The following is a 12,628-nucleotide window of genomic DNA, read 5'->3' as shown; positions in this document are numbered from 1 at the left end:
CTACCCTTGAGGAAGTCACAGACCTGAGCTATATGGGTTAGGATTAGAAAACTTTTGAAGTGTGAACTAGCGTAATGACAACACAAACATAGCAGCAGCGGCACGGTGTGTGAGTACAGTGAGACCAGAGACAACAGATGATCTTGCTACTCAAATAATCTGGCAAATACATTTATCAGCACAATCAGATGCAGGTAATAAGTTGTGATGCCGCACAGCTTAATTTCCTTGTATTTAACACTCAGTTCAATTCAGTTTATTTATATACATGATTCAACACATTTGGGTAGCTTTTAGGAGGACTGTGACACAGAGCTTAGCCAGATACAGGGCAATCCCACAAACATATCTTAATGACATTGCTGTGAGTTATAAGCTGTGCCTCTTTGGTACCCAGATCCCAGTTGTAGGATCTAAATGCACAGGGCTTGTGATCGCAATGCATCAAAGCATTTTTGATGTGAATAATCTGTACACGGGTTGATAGCGGCACGTTTATTGTAAAACTATGACCTGAAAGTGGGAATTTTGATGACAGAGTGTCCTGAAGATTATGTCCTAATGTGATGGAAATCTATTCCAAAAACCATCTTAAATAGAGGCAGTTTGATTTGAAATTCCTTTTATGAAAATTGATAGTCTAGTAGAGGTTTTATTTTCATCTCTGATACTCCTCAGTGTTCAATCTTCAACTGTGATTGTTGCAGGATAAAGGAATGGAAACAGTGACGGGAGGTGAGGAGGGGTGGGGGAGTGACGGACTGGGTGATGGGCTTTTGTCTGGCTGACAGATTTTTGCCTATTTTCTCCTCACTAATCCGAAGCACAGAGCTGACTTCCCACAACACTGACCACACACAGATTAGATCTTCCACACACATGCAGACATGTAAAGAGGCAGGCTCCTGCATACACACTCACACCTCTCCATCTGTTTTTCTCACATTTCCCCACATTCACCACTGCTCTTTTAGCCCTTTCATCCACAATCTCACTTTGTGACAGCCAAGCTGACTGCAGAGAGCAGTGCTGTCATAATGACAAATGACTGTTCTAGCACTCTGCATTCTCAGCACTATGAATGGCTAGGAATATATCTATTAGGAATGGGAAATTGTTGTAATGTTAATTATAAATCGGGGGGAAACGTTATAAAAATTGATCATGAGTACAGTAAATTGATGCAAACCCCACAAAACTGATAGTATGGTCGAGATGATTACTTTTGCTGTCGGAACTAATTTTTCCACTCTTCGTTCCAGTGGAGTAGTAATAACAAAATATATTTGAAAATATAATTGAATGCATTGTTTGTATGATGTTCAGCAGTATGATTAAACTACTTAATATTAACTGAGGTAGTGAAGTAGCCTTTTTTATAATGGATATCACTTTAGAGCAGTATGTGTGTTCGTGGGGCTCTGAATCCATGTAGTGACATATATTCTCAAAACCACAGGTGAACTTTTAAAATCTTTATTATTGTTTTAACTCAGCCTGAGAGAAATGTTGAGCAGAGCTACCACTTCTCCGCATCAAAAGTAGTCAGTTGAGATGGTTCAGATTTCTAATTAGGATGCCTCCTGGGCACCTATAGAAGTTTTCCAGGCTTGTCCCACTGGGAGGAGATCCTGGGGAAGACCATGGATGGATAGATGGGCGGACACACGGATGGAGGGAGGGATTTCACAATAACTATACCAAAAAAACCTGAATATAATTTAAGTTTGCATCGCCCATCCCCACTGTCCACCATTAGCATTTAATCAGTGTGCAGAGATTTTACCTTCCAAGAGAAAAGAACGTTCCGAACTTCATGCAGACCTTTCAAAACTATTCAGTACTTTGAAAACAAGCAAAGTTGTTGTGTGCCATCCCCAACATTTTATGATATGCATTAGATTCTGACAAATGTCTTCAGCATCAGAATAATGAGGTCCTTCTTACTCAGCAGTCCACCAAATCCTTGTTAACAAACGACAGAATGTTTATCATCTAATAATTCCAGGATTGAAGCTCAAATATGAAAGTAAGATTGGAGTCTGAATCAAAAATAGATAATCCCTTTGTCTCTCAGCAGTTTTGGCAGACTGTACATTATATAGTCTTAATCTCACAAAGTGCTAATAAACTGTGTGTGTGTGTGTGTGTAAATTATTATGTGTGGATCAATCTCTGATGGAACATTTTGTGGACATTTAGCCCAGTTCACACAAGGGGAAATAGGTTATGTGGGTTCATGGTTAGTTTTAGGACTAAGGTATGAATTGGTTTAGGTTAGCTTTAGGATAAGGGTCAGGGTCTGGGTTAGGCTACAGAAATAGATGGAAGTCAATGCAAAGTCCCTATTGGGACACCAAGACACTACATGCGTGTGTGTGTGGTCTTGTACTTGCTGCTGAGTGAAAAGCATTTTTCTTATTTTACCAGCAAAGTGATAAAATTTTCCTGGTCCTTTCTTTTTAAAATGGTGTTCTTGGTTTAGGGGTTAGGTTTAGGACTAAGGTGTTAATTGAGTTTAGGGTGAGGTTAGGTATGCACTGGTAATGGTTAAGGTTAGGAGTAGGGTCAGGGGGAAGCCATAGAAATGAAAGAAAATTAAGTCAATAAAAAATTCCTCATAAAGACAGTACAACACGGATGTGTGTGGGTCAGTAACTGTGAGCAGCAATGACCTACTGTAACTTACGTGAAGCAGAAGAAAAGCGTGGTGGATCCAACAAGGAAGAAGATGGCTGCTGAAACTGGAGCGTAGCGGGAAGGTCTCAGGGGTCTGCTGGGTGGGACCATAGCATGTGGTAGAGGCGATGAGGATGGACCCCGCCCTCCACTCTTACTACTGCTACCTGGCATCACTTCCTATGTGCTGTGATTGGTACTTTTGCTCACCAACCACTAACTTAAGGAATCTGTCATCAACGTTCCAATGTGGGAGCAAAAGGGATAAACTGACACTAGAATAAAAACAGGTACAGGCCAAATACAAAAGTAAGGAGGGTTCTGTTCTTCAGGCAGAACTGCAACCGTCATGAAAACCAGAGCAGATGCTTCTTTTCTTCCACATGTGGCAGTTAAAGTGAGGCTTATTAGTCTGCCTGCTGCGAATGCCTTGTTTCCAAATTAGTCCCAGAAAACTGTTGGGAAGGCATAAGCCACTGATTATCCAAAAGACAGAGGCTCAAACAGAGTGGAATTTGTGTATTTGCCCAAAACTGTGTTGTTGATGAGAACAAGCCCATTAAAAACTATTCTTTTGACAGGTTCTTTTTCAAAAACAGTAGAAAGGACTCAAAGGGCTTGGTTTGCAACTGATCACAGGATTGGCAAAAAATTTTATAGTGCAATAAAATGCCTGTTGAAAAAGTATTTGGACCTTTCCATTCAAAGACTGCAAGTTGTATAGTGGTTTGCTGCTGTAAGAATCAAACAAATCATCACCCTGATGTGGACAGATCCAGCTTGATTGGTCTTAAATAGGAACAGTATGAGGTATGAAGGCAGAGGTAGACCTGTTCTGGTAAAGACTGGAGATATAGTAAGAGAGGGAAAAATCTAATGAGGCAGAAACAAAGAAAGAAGAGGAATGCTTTGATGGTGATTGCTGAGGTCACCGTTGTCCTTTCTCTGTAGCTTTCTTCAGATTGGAGAAGTGGCTCTAGACATCGGCATCCAGTTTGTTTAAAATAGTAAAATGTTCAGAAAAAACCATCAGGCAGTGTAACAAAGCTGTTGCAAATAAAAACAATGTCAATCCACTTTTACTGTGTTGAAGGGGAAACAAATCTTCAGTCCAGGACGTGTATTAGACAGAGCAGTCTGGACTCAGGCCAGTAGAGGAATCTGGTTTTCCTGTGTCGGGACATCCCTAAACCCCAGCGGTGGCCAACTGAAACCACCTCACCTGCCAGCTACATCCCCAAGCTGATTTAATGGCAAAAAAGGAAGAAACGACTGAGTGCTTTTCTCCAAAACACTCAGAGCTAAATCCAGCAGACCATCCATTGGTATCCATGCACATGCAGTTGCTGAGTTTTTTTACACTCAGTGATGACCCACAGCAGTAGCATGATGATTATCTTATTTCAAGCAGCAATGTAACAGAATTATAGCAGTCACTGATGAGGGTCTTTGTTACACCGTGCTTGAACGTGGCTGTTGGTTATGTAACAATCAGCCTTCCAGGTATGGGTGTCTTTTTCTCTTTGTCCTCTTCTCCAGGAACTTCCTTCTGTTTGTTTCCCCTTCAGACAGAACAGAGGCTTGGATAACACATTACCTGTTCCATAAAATGATGCTGCCTTTCTTGAGTAATAGGCTAAAACAACTGCAACAAAATTAGGAAAAATGGCTTCTGGAGCAGGAAAAATAGAGATTCCTGACAAAAGTTTTACATCAGGCCTTTAAAGTTTAGTCTCCTCATTGGACATTGAAAACATCCCCTACTTCCCACCTTCAATCCCCTGTCTTGATGGACAGAATGATGATCATATTCTCCATGTGGTTAGGACACTGGTGGTGTAAATTGTATGGGCTGCCAAAAACCCAGAGAATCCAATATGACGGTTGGTCCAAGTGCTGCCTACAGCAATAACGACAGAAAAACATAATAAGGAAACATAAGACACCAGTATGTACACATTAAGAGGCACAACCTTTACAGGTAAGGTAATATTGTGCATTATTTTGAATTAGGGCTGCACTATATTTGGAAATTATGCAATATTGGTGAACGTGGCCATAAGGATATTACCTGCAATAAAAAAGATCTGCTGTTTGGGTATCAAAACAGCTTAGTTGTTAAAATGGGGATCATTCTTCAAAGAAGCAAATTGTATTTATGAAAAACATTTTTGACATTTTGATTTTGACCTTGAACAGAGTTTTTGATCCAATTTTTGTTCAGCTTGTCTACTGATATGGATTTCTCTTAGAGACCTATAATAAACATTAGTGATGTTTAATTTCCTGCTTTCTGGTTGAATACTTTCTCCAAGACAGCCCAGGGTTTCTGAGCCATTTGTCTGCATCACAAGAAATCTACTACCAGGATTTTCAGGGCACAGGGCCTTATGGTGTAGGGATTAAGAGTGCGGGCATATATAGAGGCTACAGTCCTCAATGCGACCGTCCCGGACCTGGCGACCTTTGCCAAATGTCTCCCCCTCTCTCTGCCCCTCTTTCCTGTCTGCCCATTGTTGAAAAAAGAAAAATAAAGGCCCTTAGTTATATTATAAAAAGAAGACACATTTTCATTTCTAACATTTTTATTTATTTTAGCAAACCTCAAGACACAGAAGCGCTCAATATGAAGAAGACATGTACAGGTCCTTCTCAAAATATTATCATATTGTGATAAAGTTCATTATTTTCCATAATGAATTGATGAAAATTTAACATTCATATATTTTAGATTCATTGCACACTAACTGAAATATTTCAGGTCTTTTATTGTCTTAATACGGATGATTGTGGCATACAGCTCATGAAAACTCAAAATTCCTATCTCACAAAATTAGCATATTTCATCCAACCAAAAAAAGAAAAGTGTTTTTAATACAAAAAACGTCAACCTTCAAATAATCATGTACAGTTATGCACTCAATACTTGGTCGGGAATCCTTTGGCAGAAATGACTGCTTCAATGCAGCGTGGCATGGAGGCAATCAGCCTGTGGCACTGCTGAGGTCTTATGGAGGCCCAGGATGCTTCGATAGCGGCCTTTAGCTCATCCAGAGTGTTGGGTCTTGAGTCTCTCAACGTTCTCTTCACAATATCCCACAGATTCTCTATGGGGTTCAGGTCAGGAGAGTTGGCAGGCCAATTGAGCACAGTGATACCATGGTCAGTAAACCATTTACCAGTGGTTTTGGCATTGTGAGCAGGTGCCAGGTCGTGCTGAAAAATGAAATCTTCATCTCCATAAAGCTTTTCAGCAGATGGAAGCATGAAGTGCTCCAAAATCTCCTGATAGCTAGCTGCATTGACCCTGCCCTTGATAAAACACAGTGGACCAACACCAGCAGCTGACACGGCACCCCAGACCATCACTGACTGTGGGTACTTGACACTGGACTTCTGGCGTTTTGGCATTTCCTTCTCCCCAGTCTTCCTCCAGACTCTGGCACCTTGATTTCCGAATGACATGCAGAATTTGCTTTCATCCGAAAAATGTACTTTGGACCACTGAGCAACAGTCCAGTGCTGCTTCTCTGTAGCCCAGGTCAGGCGCTTCCGCCGCTGTTTCTGGTTCAAGAGTGGCTTGACCTGGGGAATGCGGCACCTGTAGCCCATTTCCTGCACACGCCTGTGCACGGTGGCTCTGGATGTTTCTACTCCAGACTCAGTCCACTGCTTCCGCGGGTCCCACAAGGTCTGGAATCGGCCCTTCTCCACAATCTTCCTCAGGGTCCGGTCACCTCTTCTCGTTGTGCAGCGTTTTCTGCCACACTTTTCCTTCCCACAGACTTCCCACTGAGGTGCCTTGATACAGCACTCTGGGAACAGCCTATTCGTTCAGAAATTTCTTTCTGTGTCTTACCCTCTTGCTTGAGGGTGTCAACAGTGGCCTTCTGGACAGCAGTCAGGTCGGCAGTCTTACCCATGATTGGGGTTTTGAGTGATGAACCAGGCCGGGAGTTTTAAAGGCCTCAGGAATCTTTTGCAGGTGTTTAGAGTTAACTCGTTGATTCAGATGATTAGGTTCATAGCTCGTTTAGAGACCCTTTTAATGATATGCTAATTTTGTGAGATAGGAATTTTGGGTTTTCATGAGCTGTATGCTAAAATCATCCGTATTAAGACAATAAAAGACCTGAAATATTTCAGTTAGTGTGCAATGAATCTAAAATATATGAATGTTAAATTTTTATCATGACATTATGGAAAATAATGAACTTTATCACAATATGCTAATATTTTGAGAAGGACCTGTATTTATTATTTACAAGACCCCTTAAAAATAGCTGCTGTGTCCAACTTTCTATTTGAGAGGAAACACCTCTGATATACTGGTAGATGTGTTCTTAAATGATTTACAGTGCCTTGCGAAAGTACTCGGCCCCCTTGAACTGGTCAACCTCTTGCCACATTTCAGGCTTCAAACATAAAGATATAAAATTCTAATTTTTTATGACGAATCAACAACATGTGGGACACAATCATGAAGTGGAATGAAATTTATTGGATGTGTCAAACTTTAACAAATAAAAAACTGAAAAGTGGGGCGTGCAAGATTATTCGGCCCCCTTGCGTTAATACTTTGTAGCGCCAACTTTGCTGCAAATACAGCTGCAAGTCGCTTAGTATGTCCCTATCAGTTTTGCACATCTAGAGACCGAAATTCTGGCCCATTCTTCGTTGCAAAACAGCTCGAGCTCAGTGAGATTGGATGGAGAGCGTTCGTGAACAGCAGTCTTCAGCTCTTTCCACAGATTCTCGATTGGATTCAGGTCTGGACTTTGACTTGGCCATTCCAACACCTGGATACATTCATTTGTGAACCATTCCATTGTAGATTTGGCTTTATGTTTACGATCATTGTCTTGTTGGAAGATAAATCTTCGTCCCAGTCTCAGGTCTCTTGCAGACTCCAACAGGTTTTCTTCCAGAATAGTCCTGTATTTGGCCCCATCCATCTTCGCATCAATTTTGACCATCTTCCTTGTCCCTGCTGACGAAAAGCAGGCCCAAACCATGATACTGCCACCACCATGTTTGACAGTGGGGATGGTGTGTTCAGAGTGATGAGCTGTGTTGCTTTTACGCCAAACATATCGTTTTGCATTGTGGCCAACTCGTTCGATTTTGGTTTCATCTGACCCAGAGCACCTTCTTCCACATGTTTGGTGTGTCTCCCAGGTGGCTTGTGGCAAACTTTAAACTAGACTTTTTATGGATATCTTTGAGAAAAGGCTTTCTTCTTGCCACTATTCCATAAAGGCCAGATTTGTGCAGTGTACGACTGATTGCTGTCCTATGGACAGACTCTCCCACCTCAGCTGTAGATCTCTGCAGTTCATTTAGAGTGATCATGGGCCTCTTGGCTGCATCTCTGATCAGTCTTCTCCTTGTTCGAGATGAAAGTTTAGAGGGATGGCCGGGTCTTGGCAGATTTGGTCTGATACTCCTTCCATTTCAATATGATTGCTTCCACGGTGCTCTTTGGGATGTTTAAAGCTTGGGAAATCTTTTTGTATCCAAATCCGGCTTTACACTTCTCCACAACAGTATCTTGGACCTGCCTGGTGTGTTCCTCGGTCTTCATGATGCTCTCTGTGCTTTGAACAGAACCCTGAGACTATCACAGAGCAGGTGCATTTATACGGAGACTTGATTACACACAGGTGGATTCTATTTATCTTCATCAGTCATTTGGGACAACATTGTATCATTCAGAGATCCTCACTGAACTTCTGGAGTGAGTTTGCTGCACTGAAAGTAAAGGGGCCGAATAATATTGCACACCCCACTTTTCAGTTTTTTATTTGTTAAAAAAGTTTGACACATCCAATAAATTTCATTCCACTTCACAATTGTGTCCCACTTGTTGATTCTTCACAAAATTATAATTTTATATCTTTATGTTTGAAGCCAGAAATGTGGCAAGAGGTTCACCAGTTCAAAGGGGCCGAGTACTTTCGCAAGGCACTGTATTTGCTGTTACTATGCAACAAAGGGTAACACCCTTCCTTCAACCGTCACCTTAACGTGGTGGAGGGGTTGAGTGCTCAAATGATCCTAGAGGCTATGTTGTCTGGGGCTTAAATGCCCCTGGAAGGGTCTCCCATGGCAAACAGGCTCTAGGTGATGGGTCAGACAAAGAGCGCTTCAAGACTCCTTCATGAGGACCACAATCGAGGCACGAGACATCGCCCGGTACGGCGGAGCCGGGGTCCCACACTGGAGCCAGGCCTGGGGTCAGGACTCGTCGGAGTGCCTGGTGGCTGGGTTGTTCCTCGTGGGACCTGGCTGGGCCAAGCCCGAACAAGAGACGCGAGGCCATCCCCCAGTGGGCCCACCACCTGCAGGGGGGAACCATGAGGGACCAGGACACCCTAAGCAGGTGGTGTTGTTTTCAGAACTTTGGCCGCATGTTTTGGACACGCGGGTGAAGAAAGGGGCTGAGCTCTCCACTGATCACCACCTGGTGGTGAGTTGGATGCGCTGGAAGAGGAGAAAGCCAGACAGACTTGGCAGGCCCAAACGCATAGTGAGGGTCTGCTGGGAACGTCTGGCGGAGCCCTCAGCCAGGGATGCATTCAACTCCCACCTCCAGGAGAGCTTTGAACAGATTCCGGAGGAGGTTGGAGACATAGTCAGAGTGGACCATGTTTTCCTCATCTATTGTCAATGCTGCTGCCCGTAGGTCTGTGGTGCCTGTCGCGGCGGGAATCCGCGAAACCTGGTGGTGGACACCAACAGTGTCGGGGTTGGATGAGATCCGCCCTGAGTACCTTAGGTTTCTGGATGTTGCAGTGATGTCATGGTTGACAGGCCACAGAAATATTGCGTGGCGGTCGGGGACAGTGCCCCTGGACCGGCAGACCGTGGTGGTGGTCCCCCTTTATAAGAAGGATGACCGGAGGGTGTGTTCCAACTATAGGGGGATCACACTCCTCAACCTTCCTGGTAAGGCCTATGCCAGGGTATTGGAGAAGAGATTCTGGCCGATAGTCGAACCTCGGCTTCAGGAGGAGCAGTGTTGTTTTTCTCTGCCGTGGAACACTGGACCAGCTCTACACCCTCTTGCAGGGTACTTGAGGAGTTTGCCCAATCGGTCCACATGTATTTTTGTGGACATGGAGAAGGCAATAGACTGTATCCCTTGTGGTACCCTATGGGGGGTGCTCCAGGAGTAAGGAGTCCTTGGGGGACCTTTATTAGGGGCCATCCGGTCTCTTTGGGGTCACGACTGCAAGAACGAGATCCTAGATACAAGCGGCTGAAATGAGCTTCCTCTGTAGGGTGGCCGGGCACTCCCTTAAAGATAAGGTGAGGAGCTCAGCCATTCAGGAGGAGCTCGGAGTAGACCCGCTGCTCCTCTACATCGAGAGGAGCCAGTTGAGGTGGCTCGGGCATCTACACTGGATCCCTCCTGGATGCCTTCGGGAGGGGGAAGGAGGCCCAGGGGAAGGCCCAGGACACGCAGGAGGGACTATGTCTCTCGGCTGGCCTGGGAACGCCTTGGGCTCCCCCCGGAGGAGCTGGAGGATGTGTCTGGGGAGAGGGACGTCTGGGTGTCTCTACTAAGTCTGCTGCCCCCGCGACCCGGTCCCGGATGAAGCGGAAGACGACGAGAACGAGCAAACGGTAACATTACACACTGATCCAGGCCTGCAGGAAAACTGAATATCTGATTATCATTTTAAAACAAAGACAACATGTGGCAGAGGTTTTATACCTTTCTTTAACAACTTTCATTAGAGTTTAGCACAGGAGGAATAACTGTAAACATCCATCTCTGTAATTTGCACAGGCTGCTAACATTTCCACATCCACTATGTTCTTTAACGGATACCTCAAAGGGGCAAAGTTTTCTCCAGCTTTTGCTTTTCCTCTGACTTCACTGATATTGAAAATGTCTAACAGCTCCCATATTGAAGAGTTCTGGCACTACAGTAAACTAGACATGGTGAGTTCACTAACTGGAAAAAAGATCAGACTTTTGTTGTCTGCCAAGCCAATCGCTGGTAGTGACAGTCTAACTGAAATAGGCTAATTCCAGGCCCCATCCATGTTTTTCATGTACCCTTGATTTTTACTGATGAATACTGTTGTTTCATTGGCCCATATGATACCTGTACTCATGGATGTGCTCTCAAATTGTCCAACCCTTTTGAATGATGGAAATCTACCCTGAAATTAAGTGCTTTCTGTTAATGTTATTACTGGAGTCACGTGGGACCACAGCAGAAGATGGCAGCACGCTAGGGGAGCTCCATGAGCCAACAGGCCTTTTTTTTAAACTAAATTCGAACTTTGAACTTGCCAGGATTTAAGTGCTTTAGAACAAATGCATTAGAACAACAAATTTCAATTAAGGGTTAGACCTTAGTAGTCCTCCTGAGCAATGTCGAGTAACAGCAAAGCTATCTTGTTTTTAAAGGTGTGGGAACAAGAAGCAAGCTAGCAACCGGGATTAACCGAAAGCCTGAAAATGTGTCAGTAACCCAAAAACCTCTGAAGGATTTAGGCTGTTCTGAAGAGGACAATACAGACTGCAACTTTATGGAACAACTGCAAAAAATGAACAGGACAATCAAAGTAGTGGCTACAGATGTCTTAATCAAGGAAACCACAAAAGAGCTTAAGGACCAAGTGGAAAATATTCAAATAAGACTGGGTGAAGTGGAACGAGTGTCCGATGTAGAACATGTGAATGCATGGGTGAAGAAATGTGTGGAGAAATGCGACATGAAATCTTTAGTGCTATCGTCACCAATAGAGGACTTGGAGAATAGGAGCTGGAGGAATAACGTGAGAATGGTGGGGCTGAAAGAAGGAGGTGAAATGTTTCAGTATGTGGAGAAGATCCATTCTCTGGGATTCGCCCTTGTGGGTAGCTCACTGGGCCCTAAATGAACAAACCACTCCAGACTATCCCGATACAGTTCTTGCGCTCTTCGGCTAGAGACAAGGTGCTGCAGATGGCCAAAGAGAAATGTGGATTGGAGTGGGAAGGCTGCAAACTGTCCTTTGAGGATCTGACGAGGGAGCTTGTGGAGAAACGTAAAGCTTTTTATTGTTAAGAACTGCCTGCAGGAGATGGAAGTAAAACACTGGCTGGTGTGTCCAATGACGCTATTCTTCACCTGGAGAGGGGAAGACATTCAGAGACAAAGTAGAAACTGAAAAATTTCTAAAAGGCACTAAGTAAAGGACATCTGTTATCATGGAAGTTGTATTTTAACCGGCGAACATAAGTAAAATCCATGTTGATTCTAGGTTTTGGGGCTGTAGTGACAGTGTTAAAATTTGTAAGTGTTAATAATGGTCATGAAATGGACTGCTGAAATGTACTTAGCAACAGTTCAAGACATACAGTTTATACCAGATAGAGAAAGATGGTTAAAGGATATATTAATACAATATCATGGAATATAAATGGATGTGGGAACCAGATTAAAAGAAAAAAGGTTTTGAACTGTCTAAAATGCAAATATTGGTTTTATTCTAGAGTCGCATATACGTTGGAATGAAGAATCCGAATCAGCTTTATTGCCAAGTTTGTACAAACAAACAAGCAATTACACTCTGGCACACTTTGCATATATAGATATGTATATATATATATACACACAGGGGTTGGACAATGAAACTCAAACACCTGGTTTTAGACCACAATAATTTATTAGTATGGTGTAGGGCCTCCTTTTGCGGCCAATGCAACATCAATTCGTCTTCGGAATAACATACACAAGTCCTGCACAGTGGTCAGAGGGATTTTAAGCCATTCTTCTTGCAGGATAGCGGCCAGGTCACTACGTGATACTGGTGGAGGAAAACGTTTCCTGACTCGCTCCTCCAAAACACCCCAAAGTGGCTCGATAATATTTAGATCTGGTGACTGTGCAGGCCATTGGAGATGTTCAACTTCACTTTCATGTTCATCAAACCAATCTTTCACCAG

At 43.4% G+C, this 12,628-nt stretch overlaps 1 protein-coding gene across 5 annotated transcripts in view; it reads right to left on the bottom strand.

Moving 5' to 3' along the window:
- Window positions 1-12,628, bottom strand: part of zdhhc5a (zinc finger DHHC-type palmitoyltransferase 5a) — a 69,074-nt gene that overhangs the window by 43,337 nt on the left and 13,109 nt on the right. For 3 of the 5 annotated variants that reach the window (XM_047365394.1, XM_047365396.1, XM_047365397.1), the window contains exon 2: window positions 2,690-4,579. The exons of 1 other annotated variant lie outside the window; for it this stretch is intronic. In XM_047365394.1, coding sequence (XP_047221350.1) covers window positions 2,690-2,853 — 164 coding nt within the window. In that variant the 5' untranslated portion in view covers window positions 2,854-4,579. The remainder of the gene's footprint in view (window positions 1-2,689; window positions 4,580-12,628) is intronic. One more of the 5 variants, XM_047365395.1, reaches the window with a different exon arrangement.

This window comes from Girardinichthys multiradiatus, chromosome 5 (genome assembly GCF_021462225.1).
Source record: "Girardinichthys multiradiatus isolate DD_20200921_A chromosome 5, DD_fGirMul_XY1, whole genome shotgun sequence".
Taxonomy (NCBI): domain Eukaryota; kingdom Metazoa; phylum Chordata; class Actinopteri; order Cyprinodontiformes; family Goodeidae; genus Girardinichthys; species Girardinichthys multiradiatus.
The sequence above is the reverse complement of the archived record's forward strand: the minus strand, read 5'-3'. Positions and strand labels throughout refer to the sequence as shown.